Genomic DNA, 18,543 nt, shown 5'->3' with positions numbered 1-18,543 from the left:
ATCTACCTGCGCAGCGCACATGGATCCTCCCACTCTCTCTATCTCTCTCTCTCTCTCTCTCTTTCTCTCTCTCTCTCTCTCTCCTTCCCCCTCCGAGCCCCCACATTCATTCATCAGGACCAATTTTCATTCAGCCCACGCATCAAGACTGCATTCAAAAAGATGCGAGAAGCGAAGCAGAGATGTAGAGGAGCCAAACGGAGCCGGGATCCGAAGAAGAACGCGTGTTTGTGAACCGGATTGAAGGTCTGTGTGTCACTCGTGGTTTCATTTCGGTAATAGAGGGTTAGGTGGAAACATTGCGCGTGGTTTTAATCCTCTTTGAGAAGCATGATTAAGTGGTTAGATTAGAGGGGTTTGTCTCCATGATGCAGCGGAGAGAACCTTTAATCAGATGTGCACATTTGTTCGCCATAAAGTTAACAGGCTGAAGCCAAATGGTTTTATCAGTCTGGTCTTATATACTATTTTTGTTTCCTTTTATATGTCTTTTTGTATTTATGTGAACACAAAACACTTAACTCTGAACAATACTTAATACATTTCTAAAAATATATTGAACAGTACAAAAAGAAGAAGAGTTAGGGGGTACAATAAAGTTTGTAAATAAAATATAAATTGTATCTACAAATTTTTTTATTTGTACATACAAATACACATACAAATTTAGTTGAGTTTGCCAGTAATACTTCTCAAATAAAAAGATTAAATTAAAGTACAAAAATTATGAGAAAATGATAAATCTCAGCAGTGACAAAATGTTAGAATTGTAGATTTTATTGCTATTTTTAGGCTTTTTAGATGGAAAAGTATAAAAGGAGTTTTATGGTTAACAATTAAAATAAATAAAAGGTCACCTTGTTGTTAAAGGTTTTCCAAGTAATGCAATAAAAAAGGGGAGAAGGAAATAGTTGGTTAAAATTTAACAGTGAATGAATTTGAAAAGGTTTCTAACAATGAAGCTTCTCTTTGAAATCTAAAAATGGGTCATCGGTAAAGAAGAGTTGAAATGTTTTGACCTATATAAAGTATTTGTAGATGTTTGGTGAAAAACATCTTGAGTAAGCAAAGGCAACAAATACTTAAACTTTCATCTATTTTGTGGCATTTATTGTGATAACAATTAAAGTTAAAAAATGTTAAGAAATTCATCACACTTTCTTTTTAGAAAAACATACATTTAGTTGTGGCTCAGTGACATATCGCATATCAATCACCAATCAAGTTTATTTATATGGCACATTTCAGCAATGAAGTTTGTAAATAAAACATAAATTCTATCTACAATTTTTACATAGAAATAGTAGTTCAAAGTGTTTCACATCATAAAAACACAAAATTACAAATATATGCAGAGGGTACAATCCTCAACACGTCCTTTGCTTCATCGTCTTTCCCTTCATTCTCCTGTCCATGCAGCTGCTGTTGAAAAAAAGTCTACTACGGCCACAAAACCTTTTTTAAAAAATAAAAATAAAAACAAAGCAAAACAAAAAAGCTTCAAGACAAACAATTTTATATTTTGTCTCTTAAAATAAAACTCAATCTCTATCATATAGGCCCCTTCACCAGTTGGATTAGATGATCTATTTGTTACTCTAAGCAGCCCAGTAGAATTTTATTTATTCATTTTTCAAGAATATTTATATTTAAATATATTATATTTATATTTAAATATAAATATAAATATATTTATATAAAATATAAATTTATATTTAATTATATTTATATTTAATATTTATATTTATTTTCTCAAGTATTAACAGTGGAGAAGAAAAATGTTTCAAGCAAAAACAGCAACAAACTAAACTATGTCATCAGATTAGTATCACAATTCTTATCACTATAAACTCCTTTGCAGCAATACAAGAACAAAGAAAGATTTCACATTTATTTTAAGGGGGAAGTTGTTTTGCTAAACCTCATTTCGTCTATCCAGCAGTTTAAACCTGACTCTCTAACATCTCTCATTAAGCTCATTTCGAAATCCACAGTTCTTTGAGTACAGGTTGCATGATGTGGTATGAAGTCTTAAAGAAAACTTTGTGAAACAAATTGCAAGTTGTTTCTACATGTGATAATTTACTCTGCCAGAAGGTGGTTATTTTTGTTTTCTATTCTATTTCCCCAACATAAACTGCAAGGAAGAAAGTAATTTTGCAGAACAAATGAACACATAAATTCATAAGTGGGTTACTGTTTTAACAAAGAAGCATATTGTTTTCAGGTAACGATCACATATTTGTGTCCTTTTGTTACCGTGACATAAGCTGTCAAAGTGGTTAGTCTACAGTTCTTGCTCTACTTTCAGCTTAGGTTCAAGACTTCCTGGTTTCACTTGGTATGCAGACTTGCCCCAACAGGTCCCCATTAACTCTAATCTTCCAAATTATTTCTAGCAGTTTTTTTAATGCCTAGGTGTCATTTTAAAATAAATAGAAACAATAATAATGTTAAGTGTAAACATAAGTGCTTTTATTACAGCAAATCTGAATGTGTTTCATTTTGTCATTAATTTTGATGTTAATGCTAACGGCTAATTGTGATCAAAACATGAAGAAATGATTGTTCATCTGTCCTTTGCAAGCTAAATATGAATTCAGTTTTTTGTTTTGTTTTGTTTTGTTTTGTTTTGTTTTAATGAAAACTGATATTTTAGGAGCCCTACTCCGGTGCTCTTGCTCATCATGAATATGTCGGCCTTATCTGGAGGAACTCGACACTTCTCATTGAGGTGACGATCTTACCGTGAACAAAATTCATTTAATACTGATAGTAATAATCTCCGCCCACTTAAATTTGGGCCATTTTCTGTCGACATTTATCCACTCACTGGTCACCAATGGGTAACTGATGTCAATTTGGTTGCATAACTTATTTTATCACGCTGTTGTAAGTACGCTGAAAACAAGCTAGCTTGTCTTAAAACAGCCAGATAAATGGAACCATGGCAACCAGTGAGCAGACTCTTTCTACAGTCAAGTTGCGCGCGCATCTGCTGTGTTTACATACAAATAATTCCAGTTAGTAAATCACTGCAGTTACATCAGTTCGTAATTATACGGGACTTTGTTTTTCCACGAAGCAACGTGTTTAAATATTGTTTAATACTGGCACCAACTATAAAGAGGAAAAAGGTGCTACAAGGATTTAATTTAAAAAAAATATAAAAAAAAAATATATAATGTTATCCATTTAGGGGATCAATAAAGTATTATTATTATTATTATTATTATTATTATTATTATTATTATTATTATTATTATTATTTACTTTCAATGTGTATTCTGTCTGTTAATAGGTTTACGTGGCATAAACCTAAAGTAGCCTATAAATCGAAACATTGTAAAATGCTTAGTTACACACATCTTTTACGTGTTTCTGCTCTTACAGTGGTGATGTGTGGATTTCAATGCTATGATGAATGGAATGTGCTTTTGAAGTAATTAAATCTCATAAACCACCAGTAAGGCTTCAACCTTGTTCGGAGCAGCATGCAACATTAAGATTTATCTTTCTTCACTTGATCCTAGCAGCTAAATTTGAAGCCTCAAGTGAAGACCCTGAGGGCTTTAACTGTAAAAACGAAAACCACTCAGGTGAAAAAGAAACTGGCAGAATCTCAAATGAAAGCAGGTCTAGCGAGAAACGGGTCGTAAAACAGTAGTTTTCACAACTGATGCCCTAAATAACTCATTTTAGAGTGACACAACCTGACAGGACCGTTTCCCATGTCCTTTCCTTGTGCGGGCAACCGAAACCTGGCACAACTGAAGGATGCTGAGTCCCAACATGTCGACTATCTTGTTATATGACCCATTTCGAGAAAGGTGATGGACAGCCTAATCCCTTATACACTTTTAGTTGTTTTTCAGGTCCAGCTGTTCTCTGCTTGCAGCTTTTTACTCACTGGGATTTTGTTTCCTGCCTAGGCTATCGGTGCTTGGCTGTGCCTGTCACTGTGACCATTTGTGCTGCAAAAAGCTGGAGTTCTCTCCCAGGCCTGACTGTGCAGCGCTCAGTACCCCATGGTGTTGGCCATTGTAGGCTAGTGACTATACCCTCTTTTGTACACAGACTCCTTTGAGAAATTGCCTTAGCACCCAAAGAACCTCTGCCTCATTTGTTTTCTATCCCCTCCCTCATTGCTCCATGTGCTTGGGGAGATGAATGAGACCAGCCTTTCTTTTCTGTGTTCACAGAAAGGATTATAAGAGTTCCTCCATCCTCCTCCTGGCATTTTCTTCACTGTGAATTTAAAGAGCTGCGATGGCCCTGGGCAGATGTTGCAGAGGTTTCAGCAGAGCTTTCTTTAGCTGCTGTCGGGAGACGCACAGGGACAATGAGAGCAAGGTGCGTATATATAAAAAATTTCAGGTCCATACAAGCATTTAATTAATTGTCGATCAATGGTTTATCAGATTAAAATGAATTCCAAGCAATTTAGACTTTCTTAGTGTTGTAGTTTCCCACTATCCAGAAGAGGGCGCCGCTGGTCATCCATAAAGCTGACCAGTTACATACTTTTTTAACAAAAGTATGTAACTTTTGTTAAAAAATATATATATGTTTTACATATTTGATGAAATATTGTATGAGACAGATAGTCCGAGAAAAAAAAATCAAGTTCCTCCGCCTTCTTTCAGCGCTCCCAGTGCTAATAAGAAACAACTAATCAGTGTCAGGTCTTATTGCTGTCAATCACCCCCCATGTGGTGCTGCTCATCCCTCCCCCGGCTTCACTGGTAGTGAATGCTCAGGCTAGTTAGCATGGCCACTGACGACAGTGGATAAACAGTTTTGCAGGTACATTAAGTTGTTTCTCTACCATTAGCACATTTAGCAATGAACATAAGATTAATTGACAGCATTAAGACCCTCCTCCTGGCTCTGATTGGTTGTTTTTGGTCGGGAGCTGTGTATTTGTTCAGACAGCAACAGTAGCTCAGGGTGAAGATTGATCTTTTCACAGATTCTCTGTTTCATCACAAACCGTCACAACATGACAGCAGTTTTAACATGTATGTAAAATAAAACATGTTTTTATAAAAGCTGCGTACTGCAGCTTTAAGTGGACTCAGTTGATATAGGAATAAAAATGGTAACGGCATACCAGAACGGAAAAGTAAAATGGTCCAGTCTGGTGTGGGATACATGATGCACTTTATGCGGTTCTGTTTTGAAATAAACATTTGATTCTCTTCTGCATGGAGCTACATTAGCATGCTATGAAAATTTGCCCTTTATGTCATGGAAAGAAGGTTGGACCTCTTCCTACAAGACAAAACTCGGGTTTTTGAGAAAATAGCTGCTTATCAATTAATTGTAATTCAGTAAAAAAAAAAGAAAAAGAAATGATGAACGGATGTATTTATTATTATTATTATTATTATTATTATTATTATTATTATTATTATTAGCTTTCTCTACCAACCACTCAAAGTGCTTTACACAAGAGACACATTCGCCTAGTTACATGCACAAACCGAGACTTGTTTATACCGCAATGCATAGACCAGTGGGTAACTTGGCTTTAAGTGCCTTGCCCAGGGCCACATTAAAATGTGGCACAAGAAAGAAGCTGGAATCAAAGCCACAGATTCAAGATCTCAAGCAGCTTCACTTCCCTTTGAGCAACAGCTGCACCACAGTCAAATTCACAGTGATATATTTCATGTTCTTGTATCTCTTGAATTTGATTATGGCTTACAGCTAATGAAAACTCTGCCATTTCAGGCTTCTTTGGCATGAATTACTGCAGGCCTGGGGCCCTGCTGGAGTGGTGAGGAAGCCCAGGTTGTTTCAACAGCAGCTTTTCTGCATTGTTAGGTCTGGTGTTTCATCTTCTTGTTGACAATACTCCATTGCTAGCTGATCAAGAACAGTGATAGTTCCAACAGGTATTGGCATCTTTGGCAGTGTGGGCAACTGCTAACTCCTACTGGAAAACAAAATGAGCATAAAGCTTGACAGAAGAGGGAAACGTAAAGTATTTTTAGTAAAACAAGTGGATTAAAGTCAGCAGATCAAATGTCTAAGTAGGAAAAGTCCTACTGAGCATGATGGAGCTTGGATTCTGTGTCCAGGACAATGATTTCTTTAAATCTTACATTTGGACCTTTGTGCAGCAGTCGAGTCGGTTTTGTGATGTTGCCTCTGGTTCAGGAGACGTATAACTCAAAGAATGCAACAGCCAGTTTCATGGATGTGTCAGTGTGTGGTGGATCCTCAACCACTTAATTCAGCTAAAAAGTCCATATCTGATGCATCTGTCCTGAAACTCCAAACTCACATTTGGTATTTGTCTTTTTTTAACCACATTTTTTCCTTCCACCTAACTTTCCATAAGCATACTTTCATATAGCACTCTGTAAACAGTCTCATTTATTTTATTTCATTTATGGTAGCATTCTAATTGTTTGCTGAACAAATTATTGGATTTTTAATAAAAACACTACAGAAGTAAAAGCTTGAAATATAGAGAATCTGCATGTCATATTTGAATGGCTTTCCCCTTTTAAATTTTTAAATAAGTGAAATAAACATTTTTGTTATATTCTAATTTACTGAGTTGCACCTCTGTAAATTAACAGACTTTAACTGTTTTACTAATGTTAAGGATAACTTAAAGTATTGAGCAGAACTTTTATTCCCAGTAACCACAGATTAATAGTCTACAAAAGGCTGAAATCTTCAAAAACAAATATTACAAATAAGTTTGTCTTCTGTTAATCACATTTTAAATTAAAAACTGTCCGTTTTGCTTGTCAGAGAGTGCTAAAACACTAATAAAAAGGTGATGAAGATGTGATGACTAATGATTCCAGTTTGCGCCAAAAATAATGAAAAAACTTACAAGTCGTGACAGGTTTTGCTAGATTTACGTGGAGTACAAAGAGAAGGAAGATGACGATGTCCTATCATTTCCATTGTAAAAGTACAGGTGTGTTTACCTGAGAAAATATAAAGGGTTGTTTTAGTTGAGCTGTCATGGTAAGGAGCACAAAGTCAACAAGGAGAGAATGTTTGAAATCTTTCACCTCATTTACCTGCATGACCTGCATTATTTTTAGCTAGAAACCTAACAAATAACGATCTTATCTTTCCACAGCGCTCAACCTGCTGGTGCGTAATGGTCACTGTTATAGCCTTAATTTCTGTCTGCTGGCTTTACATTTGGCTGGTCATCTTCAACGACCGAGATGATTTTAATACGTGAGTGATCACAACAGGAAACCCAGGATCCACTCTTGCTTTTTTGTTTTTAGTGGTGGCTTTTACTCTGTTACCCGAGTCCTAATCTCTTCTGTTCTATTATCAGGCTGTTATTCTCCCTTCTTCACAAGCATATGAACTATTTCATGGTGGCCATGATCATTTTTGCCCTGTTTGCCAGCTACTGCCTTCTGCTGCTGGTGAGAAGCATCATATCAAATTGAATAAAACTGGATTTCTTCAACTGTTTCTGTCTAAACTTAAACATTTTGTCTTGATTGCAGCTTTTTGCACTGGTCCAAGTTGTCTTGCGAGAAAATCTTGACTTACACTGGATCCACAAGGTAGAACAAACCTTCACTTGTCAACATAGAGTATCAGATTTAATCACAGGACTAACTATCACATTTTCTTTTCTGATATGCAGGCTTTGATATGTGTCGGAGTGGTGCTCATCGTTGCTATGATTGTAGTAATGACCGTTAAACAGCCAGAAGAATGGCATATTGTTCCTCTGTCACTCCAGGTACAGTGAGTGTGTGGCTCGTGAAAGTTGGGGATTCACCCGATCAGGGGTTTTTTTTCTTTGCCTTTTTTCCAATGCCTGTTGTTACTGATATTACATTAACATAAGAGAAGCAATGCGATGTTTCTTGACTCTCTAAGCACCCTTTTATCATTTTACGTTCATGAGACTTGAAAAATTGGCTCAATGATTGTTTCGTAGCTTTTTTTCACACTTTAATGTGCCATATATCCTGTAAAATTTGACAGAAAAATCAGTTCGACAGGGATATAAACACTCTACAATCACCTAGTTGCATAAATATGCACAACCCTAAACTAAAACTTTATTGAAGGTTGATTCATTTCCAGCATACAGTCTTCTTTGATAGAAATCAATCAGACTTATCTGATGTGCGGTTAGTTGTAGTAGTTTTATGTCTTCAGATGAACACAAAGCTGCAGACACTAGCATCTTTTCTCTGTTGTTATATGAGTTCCTGATAAATCAGCTGTACCATATTTCAGGGCTTGCAGATAAAACTTGAGAAGAAGCAAATTTTCTGCTTTATAAACTTAATGCTACAAACAAAGCAGGAAGTGCTGCAGCCAACAGTTTTTCATTTTGAAAGACTGTAAGTTACTGTAATTTGTGCATACTGTTTTTAAAATGCAAATATGTTTGAGTATGACTGGAAAATGCAAATCGACTTCACACTTCAGTTTGCAGTTTTTTTTCTCCAAAAAGCCAAAAGGGCATGTGTAATGTCTGTCTCACTGACTTTTAAAGCCTACCTTTATTATAGTCATTTACATTTTCCGTTTCTCATGAAATTATTGAAATAGTTTTTATTGCCAAGCACAATGTAGAGGTTTAACTCCAGACTCCAAGCTGGCCCTCTTATATTTTTGTTCTCTCTTTGCAGTACATGGCTCCTTTCTTACAATTCGGTGCTGTTGGAGCCTTGACCCTGCTGAGCTGGTTGGTCTTCCGGACCTTCAACCAGGTCCAGGAAAGTGAGTTTCACATCCGTCAGTAATCAAACACATGATTCATCTGCACCATTGCATAGACTGATTTCATGAGACATAAATTCAGTTGCAGGATTAGTCATTAAATAATTTGTAATAGCTATGAATCATGAAATGACTACTCATGTGAAGGAATGTGAGGACATTATGCAACATTTAGAGCCAGATAAGCTTAAAATGAATTTCAGATCTGCTTTGTAATTACACATTCATTTTGAACTTGTAGTTCAAAATGAATGTAAAGGAAAAGGAAATTAATTTTCTTTAACAGCAACACTCAAATCTTTTACAGCTTCTCCCGTTCTTTAAAAAATGAAGGACAAATGTGGGTGTTTACTTTTAAAGGAATAATACGTTTCATTTCAAAATACATTTCAGTTTGTTTTACTACTTAATCCATATGTACAGTCATTAAAAAAAATTATGACACCAATTTGGTATTCTTTGCTTATCCTCACTTGTTATTGTTACATTTCTTTGTTTTTACCAGAATGAGAAAGAAAGTTGGACACCTGTTTTTTTTCTAGTACATTAGTAAACAAACTGAATAGTCAAACCCTTTTCAGTTATGACAAACAACACAGGAATGGCTGCTTGTGTCAGTTAGAAATACAATAGTAAAAAAAACAGAAATCTCTGTCACAGTTTCATTCTGATGCTGAGCCAAAAGTGACAGCAGGGAGCCAAGGTAAACATGAGGCATTGAGCAACATAGGACAGTACCTCCTTTAACCTGTAACATGAGATTTTAAATAGTGTTTTGATTTTTGATTTTTTTTTGACAATTTGTCAAAAAACATGACATTTTACATTGTGTCATGAAGATTAACTGCTGAACAAACAGCTACCACTTTATACATGCTTAGCAGGTTTTCCAGTGAACAACCTCTCCGTGTCAAACGAAGCTTGTCTTCAGGAGGAGATGAATAAATTGCTATAAAATTATTTGGAAAACCTTCGACTGCAGTTTGAGATCTGAAGAGCTTGACTCTAAAAAGACGCTAAAACTTTTAGCAAGCTTTGTGAACTTCTGTGTTTTTTCTCTAAAATTCAGAACGATTGGTTGGCTTAAACTCATCTATATTTTAGAAACGGGTTTTGTTTGGACATTTAATTTAACAAGCAAGTCGCTTTTGAAAAAAGATTGTGAATACATTTACAGACATGGTAAAAACAAAAAAAAAACCTCTATGAATTATAATGATTTACATTTAAATAATCAGGCTTCTAAGTTTTTCAGTCTAAGTCCATTAAAAGTGCCAACTCTGCATTAAATTATCATAATTTACAAAATCATGCAAAGTTGCCACTTTTAATGGACCTTTAATGCAACTTTTAGAGCAACTTTGCATTAAAAGTGTCATTATTTTCTGAATGACACTTCATGACAACTGTCATAGACATTCATAAAGACTTTTTTATGTTCATGGCAGGTGTTATGTCATGTTTATGACAGTGTCATGTCAGTCTTATGCACACCCCTTCAAATAAAGTGTTACCAAAACATTTTCTGGATTCTTAGTTTGTTCTAATTCCTTTTCTGGGTTGCAATAATAGGAGTCTCTCTGCATAATAATCTAAAATTAACCTAATATTGGCCTAAATAGTGAATACTCTACAGTTTCTTAAAAAATAAGCTAAAGAATGACTAATAAACTAGAATCTCTGGATTCCAAGTTTGTTCTAATTCCTTTTCTGGGTTAAAAGTGAGTACTCCACAGTTTCTAAGAGGAAAGGACACATTAGGTGCAAATGGCAACATTCAGACAAAACAATGGGCAAAACAAAGACATGAGAGAAGGCGGTGGCGTCACAGGGCCATGAAACCACGTTGTTGTTATCGAGGAACATCCTTGGGAGCGCTCAGCTCCACAGCTGCCTGGATAACAGGAGTGGGTGAGGTGGGAAGGAGCGTTATGTTTACATATCTTCAAGGAGATTGGAAATATGCAGCCCTTCCAAGGCAACATGGGGAAAGCCAATTCAGAGACAGAATGTCTTTGGTCGGGTAGATTATAAACTTCAATCTTCCCTAAAGTTTCTCCGATACATCTCAGTTCCCAATTATCCAGATTAGTTTGGTCGTTCCACTGAACCGAAACTAGCAACTTCTCCAAGATCGATTCCATCCCGTTAGTGAGTTTTTAGAGTCCTCAGCTGGGCTGCGAGTCTCAGCAAGACTCACATCCAACTTGCGTCTCTGTCCACACCACAAGTCTGAGCGTTCGCTATTTTGACCAAGTCCATCACAAATTTGTCGATAAGCCAGGAATCCGCAAGCTCCAAACAGCAGAAATTCTGTTATTATGAATAAATCCAGGGTGAATCCCGCTGGGTGTGTCCCCGCAGGACAAGAGCGCTCTCCTGTGCCCAGACTTGTCGTTGAGAAAATTTGATCAATTGCATTGAGAGACCGGTTGACCAGATGCAGAATTTGTAGATTGGGAGGATGTGCAAAAAAAAGCTCCAAAAATATAGAACAAGACAGGACAAAAACAGAGCAGGCAGGGCAGGGAAGGGGAGGGAGGGACAGTCAAGTGTAAAACAAACAGAAATGTCTTTATTTATAAAAGTAAAAGCCGAAATTGAAACATTTATATGTCAACCTACTTTATGATTAATGCAGCTAATAATGAATTGACTTCTTGACGTCACTCATACATTATGTATAGTTTGTTTTTGCCAATAATTGACTTCAGTGAAAAGTGTTGAAGACAGTATATTACAAGATGAAATCAATGCTGACATCCTGCTGCTCGTCCTTCAAACCTCTAAAGATGATAGTCTGAAACAATACACAAACCTACTCAGCATAAACAGTTGGTTGTCTTGTTTTCTTTCCAGAATCAAAGTTCCTGATTGCAGCATCATTCCTTACTTTGTCGGCATTCATCTATCTGAGTCCCCTGCTCATCCACTCACCCTGTTTGATCGACATAAAGGAATTAAATTTAACTAAACCAGACCTCTGGGGCCACAGAGGAGCACCAATGGTGAGCATCCTGTTGAACAAGACAAAAACTTAAAAATAAACAACCTGCATGGAAAGAAGTGCAGTAATATTTATTTGAAACATGTTATTTATTTAAGAATCAATATTGAGGTGTGTTGGGTAACAACAAGGCATTTTTTCCTATTTTTGAATGTGTTGCACCGTTGCAAGTCATATGAGGGGCCCCATATGGCCTGCATCTGCAGCCATGCTCAGCTGCTCCATCAACAATAAGCTCCATTTAATATAATGTGCACTCAGTTTTGTGTACTCTCACAGCCTCAGGGTAGTTTGTCCAAAAAAGTTTCTCACTCATGTTCTGACTGTGTTCAGCTGGCCCCAGAGAACACCATGATGTCCTTTGAAAGGAGTGTAACAGAGTGCAACGTAAAAGTATTTGAGACTGATGTGCAGCTCAGGTAGGGTGAAATTGTTTACCGCTTTTATTCATTTTGCCCTTTAATATTTCTATTAACATTTATCATCAATGCTTTTGTGAGGATTGTTTGTAAATGTGGCAGATAAAAATGAAGCATTTACAGGAGTCTCAATAATGATTGTTCATTTAGCAAAGACAGAATTCCCTTTCTGATGCACGACCATAAGGGCGAATTCCTCAAAAGAACAACAAATGTGACACAAAATATTTCTTATGGCAATGAGGTGGACATGAGCACGCTTAAGTCTCTAAATGCAGGGAAATGGTTCATAGAGGTGAGTGCTGCCTCTGATATGAGCCTCGCTACAAGTTTGAATTTTTAAAACAAGTAAAAAACACTAAAATGATCTGTGTCTTCCCAGAACGATCCTTTTCAAACTGTTCACCTGCTCAACAAAAGCCAGAGAAAGACAGCTGAAACGCAGACTATTCCTGAACTGAAGGATCTTCTAGACCTCGCCAAACGGCACAATATTTCCATTATATTTGACTTGTATTGTCCCGAAAACTGTAGTAAAACTAATGACACTGAGGACACTGTGAAAGAGATCTTGGATTCAGGCATCAACCACGAATTGGTAAGTTTAAATGTCCTTGCAAGTTTGAAAACATTTCATTTTGCAGGATTTTAAAGCCTTGTCTTGCTCTAGATCTACTGGCTTCCACCACAAAACAGAGAATATGTGATGAAGACTTCAAACTTCATCCAGGTGTACAACAATACAAAAGAGATGTTTGCACAACATGGAACTCACCTTAATGTTAAATACAGTAACCTCTCTGCAGATGAAATCAGGTAAGACCTAAGAACAAGATGAAAACCAACAAAAACAAAAAACACTTAGATTGTCTGCAGATACTGTTTTTATTGGGGTTGGCATGCACAGTAGTGTAGTGAGTAGAAGCATGTCTGGACAAGGTGCCAGTGCTTTACATGTGAAACTTGGCTCAAGGGGATACAGACGAATAACGTCCCGAACCTAAAGGGGTGTTGTTAAACGGATGAGCAGTCATAAAACATTTACTAAGGAATGAAAAACAGTGTTGCAACATGTTTAAAGGAGTTCATGAATCGGAGCAGTTCACTGACTTTTTGGAAGTGTTGCGATGCAGCAAAAACATTAACCGCTGCATTCCTTTGTGACACTGGATTTTCACATTTATACAACAAAACTTATTATTGATCATGTTTACATTTGCATGCCTGGTGAGAAGTCATGCCTGTGTGGCATGAGTCCTCAATGACCAGACTAAATCTTTGAGATTTCTGATCCTGGGAACTTTTAATTAGGAGAAAATAAACTGATACTGAGAAAACATTTACATTTAGTTTAACTTATTGTGCTTCTGCACCCCTGTTGAGAAACACTCTAGGCACATACTCATTTGGCCAATTTTAAATATTGCCACTTATGAGAGGACTATATCTAAAAGAGCTTCACTCTTCTTAAAGCCATTTCTTGCTTGGCTTAGATATTTTGTGAATTTGCAGCGTGTTGTTCATGGCTGAGGAAATCCACCTGCTGACTTCAAGAGCCAGCTGAGAAGAGACGGAACTGAAATAAGCATTTTCTGGTCTCTTTGGCACGATCTTAAAATTTGCTAATGTTCATCTTTAGAGTATTCAAACGATTTCTTTTATTCTAAAGAATCACGAGGAATATTAAGTGTTAATGTATGACACATTCATTTCATCTTCATTTTGCCTTCATTTGGATCTAAAACATGACAGACACTCTAGCTACTGCCCTCTTCTGGCCAAGGAAGGTTAGTTCAGTATATCAGTAGATCCTTAACTTTTGTCAGATGTTAAAAAAAAAGTTTGTAAAAGACTGATACAAAAACAAAACATTTTGAAAAATATTGATCAATCTTTTGGTAGTTTAGATTTAAATACATGCAAAGTTTGCAAGGAACTTTTTTATGGAATAGATGATGAAAGTCGCATTGCCTTGACAGCAGTGTGAGTCTATCCACTTCTGCAAATCCACTCTGGATTAGGTGTGTTAAGACAACTGTTGTCAAGGCAAACCGTAGTTTAAATAGTCTAGAAATAGAATACTATGAACCAAAATTCACTGAGCGAAATATAATCCATGTTAAACTGAGGATGGAAACAGGGACTGGTGATTGACTGCAACATTTGGTTGTTAAAAACCGTCCTCCCACTATATGGTATTAACGTTGCTTATGATGACAAAATTGCTAAAGCATTAGCTACGACTTCAAAGCTGCAAAAATTTCCATCATACTGTCTGCAGAGTTTATAAGTCCTTCTAATGAGATGCCAGACAAACGTCTGATTGCTGTCAGCATAGAGTAAAGCGGCGGCACCCTGAAAGAGCTACTCTTTCCTCACTTATGAGTCAGACAACTATGGCAATTGATAGTTGCGAAAACACAGGCAGCCATGTTGTGGAAGCTTAAGTTTCATCAATCAAGACTGTTATTAACGTAGTGCTGTATTTATACCACAGGTGACACAGTGCAAGAGGCATGTTTGTAAAGCAGCAGACTGCAGGCTAGACCTGAGAAAGGTCAACTAATTAAATCAACTTATACTTTGAGAGTTGATCTATAAACAACAAAAGGACAATATGGTGTAATATTTTTGATTTATGGGCTAATCTTGTAGGTTCTTATTCTATAGTTTTCTTAGGTTTGTGTGTTAAAATCTAAAAAAAAAGGTAATTTTCACAAAAGGCTGGAATAAAATGCATGCCCATGTCTATTTTGGGTTACTTCCTGGTGGTTTTCTTTGATTGTTCTAATGCATTTACACAAATCTTTAAATCACTAAAAGACCAACTTATATAGATGTGTCAATTTGAAGTATTTTAAAGACAATTGGAAATGTGCAATGCTGTAAAACAGGATTTTGCTCGCTTTCAACAAGATTCCTTGTTGGAAGGTTTCACATCATCAAACAATTCTAAGTATCAGATTAAGATAAAGTATTTAACTCTGTTTTTAAATTCCATTTGCAATAAGCGATGCAATATTATCAAAATTCAGCACCTGAGGGGTGATTTGGGTTATTGTTGAAGACAAGCTTGGGTGCTGCTGGTATTCATGCTGATGCTACTGTGACACGAACCATCCACCTACACTGTGCTGCAGACCAAACACTCCTCCCCATAGCAACAGTAGGATAATAAGCACTGTCACAGTGCAAAAACTGCTCACACAGTGTTAAGCAGACGGTTTTAATTTTGCAGCTGGGTCATTCATTTACACACAGTTACAAACATACATTTACTTAAATACACACACAGTATGAGCATTTATGGTTCCTGCTTTGAATTTACTCCTAGTTTATGGTATAACCCATCTGCTGCCTTTATGTATTTACAATATCACAGTCCTGAATGTTCTTTTGTATCTCATGCTGAGTTTATATCCGACAGGAACTTTCGAAAAAACGGCACTAAAGTGAACATGTATGTGGTCAATGAGCGCTGGATGTTCTCTCTGCTGTGGTGTGCAGGAGTCAGTTCAGTCACTACTAACAACTGCCAGGTGTTTAGCAAAATGGAGCAGCCTGACTGGACCATGGTGAGTGATGTGCACACATGCAGTAACAGTGGCTGCTCGTTTGTTCCTCCTGCTCCAGCGGTTTAATTATCAACTGATCATCCAACACTTTCATGGTTCCGTTTTGTACCACTTCTTTCTGAACTCTGTGATCCTGGATTGTATGTTTCAGGCACCTTCTGTTTATAGAACATTATGGATTTCAGTAGATGCTGCATCCATTTTGATAATGATTGCTGTCTTTGTCTATCAACGGTAAGCTAACTGCAGTTTTTTTTTTAATTGAAAAATGTTGATGATTTTGCACTAATCTTTTTCTTTGTGTGTGGCAGGAAAACCAAACGTTCCCATCACAGAGAAGGTAAAATTAGTTAAAATAAAATTTACACATCATCCTTCATATGCAACCCTAACTTCATTTAAATATCAACTAATCTACTGTCTGTTTTCTTATTTTAATAAATTAATGTCACTTGATTAAAGCTGCAGTTATTAACAAATAGATGTTACTACATATTTGTTGTGACAGTATAAGACACATAATCTGAGAAAAACTTGAGCTCTTCTCCTAGTACTAACTAGTACTAACTGAAGAAACACACCACTAAATCTGAAATAACCAATCAGAGCCAGGAGGAGGTTCTTAGCGCTGTCAATCAGTCTCATGCTCATCTCCTCCCTTTGAACGCCGCCTCCTCACCACAACATAGCCTGCTACGAATGCTAAAGCTAGTTAGCATGGTCACTAATGACGGGAGATAATTGGTTTTACTGTAACAGTAAGCTACAGTACACTTAGCAGCACGTACATGAGGTGGATTGACACACTAAGACCTTTTTCCTGGCTCTGATTGGTTGTTTTTGACCGGGAGCGGTGCTATGTTTTGCAGACCACAGTAATACATAGCACTAGTGGACAGAAGTGGAGGAGCTTGACTTTTTTCATAGATTATCTGTCTTATGACATTCTGTCACAAAATGGAGGCAGTTTTAACAAATCAATCGATCGATCAATCAATCAATCAATCAATCAATCAAATTATGGAAATATAAATATGGAAGAAACACATTTTTGTTAAAGTTACTGCATCTTTAAGCCCAGGTAATATTCCCACCTTCAGCGTTCTTAAGAATTTTAATTTTTCTTGCGGCTGAAACTTTTAAATAATTTTCCTTGTCAACAACGGATATTGATATATCCTTTTTATTATTATTTTATCTGTACCAGGAAGAATCAACGCTTTTGATGGGCTTGAATTGCTCCTTTAGTTTGAACTTCGACAGGCATCAGAAGACCTAAAGCCATCTTGGATCCATTTCTGGGTCACCACAGCAACTAAACGCTTCATCAGGTCTAAAGAAAGAAATAAAGTGTCATCACCACACAGTTTTGTATTAAGCTGTGAAAAAGGAAATAATTTTTTACTGATTTTTAAAAAAGATTTTATTCACATATCATTAATATGCCACTGGATGGTGTTTGGTTGCAAGGGATTTTACATTTAAAGGTTTATCTTTTTGCTAAATAAAATACAGTGCCTTTGACCTTCTCATTGTATTAAGATCTGAACTGCTTTCTCTTTGCACTATATTTTTGTACAATTTAAGGAAAGCTACAAATAAGCCTGAAATGTTTCATAACCCTGGTGGATTTAGAGTAAAAATTTTTCCAAGTCCAAGTTGTCAGATTTCCTATCAGATTCAAGACGAGACTCTGGCTGGGTTACTCTAAAACACTATTATTAATGCCAGTCAAAAAAATCATATTGGTAAAATTAAAAGACAACTTTAAATGTAAATCTGCCATGAGTGTGAATCATTTTAAGCTAAACTACAGCTACACTACACCATGGAAACATATCTGTAACCTGAGCCAAATTAACCAGAATGTTTGTTGTTATTTTGTGTGTGTGCTGCTGTTTGAGTTGTATTCTGTGTGTAATCCCAACACTTTATTCTCAGGGAATAAACAACACCCCAAATTTGATCCATTTTATGAGTTAAAAAGAAAGTATGAAAATTACAGAACTGTCAAAATTTCTCCAATATGGATTACTTTTGGATCCAACATTTACCAGATTTTTGTGACATAGAAAACTGACGATAAAATATTTCAAATGTTTTTCCATTTTTCAATGTGGCATGTCTTGTGTAAAATCCAGTAATGGATTCATTTATTTCACATAAAGTTAAGATGTTGTAATAGGCTGTGTTCGTTTTCAACCTTTAAATACAACCAGTTTGCAGAAATGTGACCTTTTCTAAATTTTTACAGTGAACTCAGAAAGAATAATGAATCTAGATCACTGTGATGTACATTCTTTTTTAAAGATTTTATTAACTGTTTAATAACAAGATAAACATGTTTTTTTTTCTAATGTCTTTTTTTTCACATTTTTTAGCATCATATATTAAAGGGAAAAAATAACATTTGTATAATCTTCATTTAAAGGTGTGTTTTGTACTGAATTAATACTGTACAATATTACAATAAATTTGGTGGAATAGCTTTTTTAAAATTATGTTTATATTTTTTAAATACAGATTTAAAATAAAAACAAAAATTAATTCATTTAAAGCCTTGTATACAGAGTATGGTGTTTTTCATGCACAGTATTAATTTCTGATGTTGTAAATGTTGTCCTTACTTATTGAATATTGTTTTTGTTGTTACTGTTGTTTTACCTTTGTGTAAATATAAATGCTCACACTGAACTTGCTGCTGTGAAACTGGGATTTCCCCACTGTGGGGCAATAAAATATATTTCTATTTTGTTAGAAAAATAAGTAAACAAATAAGTAAAATAAAAAATACATAAAACACAAA

The 18,543-nt window shown here is 35.9% G+C and overlaps 1 protein-coding gene across 1 annotated transcript; it reads left to right on the top strand.

Annotated features, from left to right (window-relative positions):
• The first annotated feature begins 98 nt into the window (after nucleotides 1–98).
• gdpd2 (glycerophosphodiester phosphodiesterase domain containing 2) lies at nucleotides 99–18,543 on the top strand. Its single transcript, XM_015001703.2, has 16 exons — nucleotides 99–246; nucleotides 4,203–4,353; nucleotides 7,112–7,215; nucleotides 7,322–7,415; nucleotides 7,500–7,559; nucleotides 7,643–7,741; nucleotides 8,646–8,736; nucleotides 11,596–11,744; nucleotides 12,077–12,162; nucleotides 12,313–12,457; nucleotides 12,545–12,760; nucleotides 12,833–12,978; nucleotides 15,590–15,737; nucleotides 15,889–15,971; nucleotides 16,049–16,077; nucleotides 16,945–18,543. Exons 2-16 carry the CDS (start codon nucleotides 4,270–4,272, stop codon nucleotides 16,983–16,985), a joined length of 1,575 nt encoding a protein of 524 aa, XP_014857189.2. The 5' UTR covers nucleotides 99–246; nucleotides 4,203–4,269; the 3' UTR covers nucleotides 16,986–18,543.

This window comes from Poecilia mexicana, unplaced genomic scaffold, assembly GCF_051168715.1.
Source record: "Poecilia mexicana isolate PSO_F unplaced genomic scaffold, ASM5116871v1 scaffold_10, whole genome shotgun sequence".
Taxonomy (NCBI): Eukaryota; Metazoa; Chordata; class Actinopteri; order Cyprinodontiformes; family Poeciliidae; genus Poecilia; species Poecilia mexicana.
The sequence above is the reverse complement of the archived record's forward strand: the minus strand, read 5'-3'. Positions and strand labels throughout refer to the sequence as shown.

Excerpts from the sequence above, each read along its gene's own strand:
- gdpd2 (XM_015001703.2), top strand. The coding sequence starts at position 4,270 with ATGGCCCTGGGCAGATGTTGCAGAGGTTTCAGCAGAGCTTTCTTTAGC. Across the intron at positions 4,354-7,111 it reads ACAGGGACAATGAGAGCAAG|CGCTCAACCTGCTGGTGCGT; the intron begins GTGCGTATATAT and ends ATCTTTCCACAG. Across the intron at positions 7,560-7,642 it reads ACTTACACTGGATCCACAAG|GCTTTGATATGTGTCGGAGT; the intron begins GTAGAACAAACC and ends TCTGATATGCAG.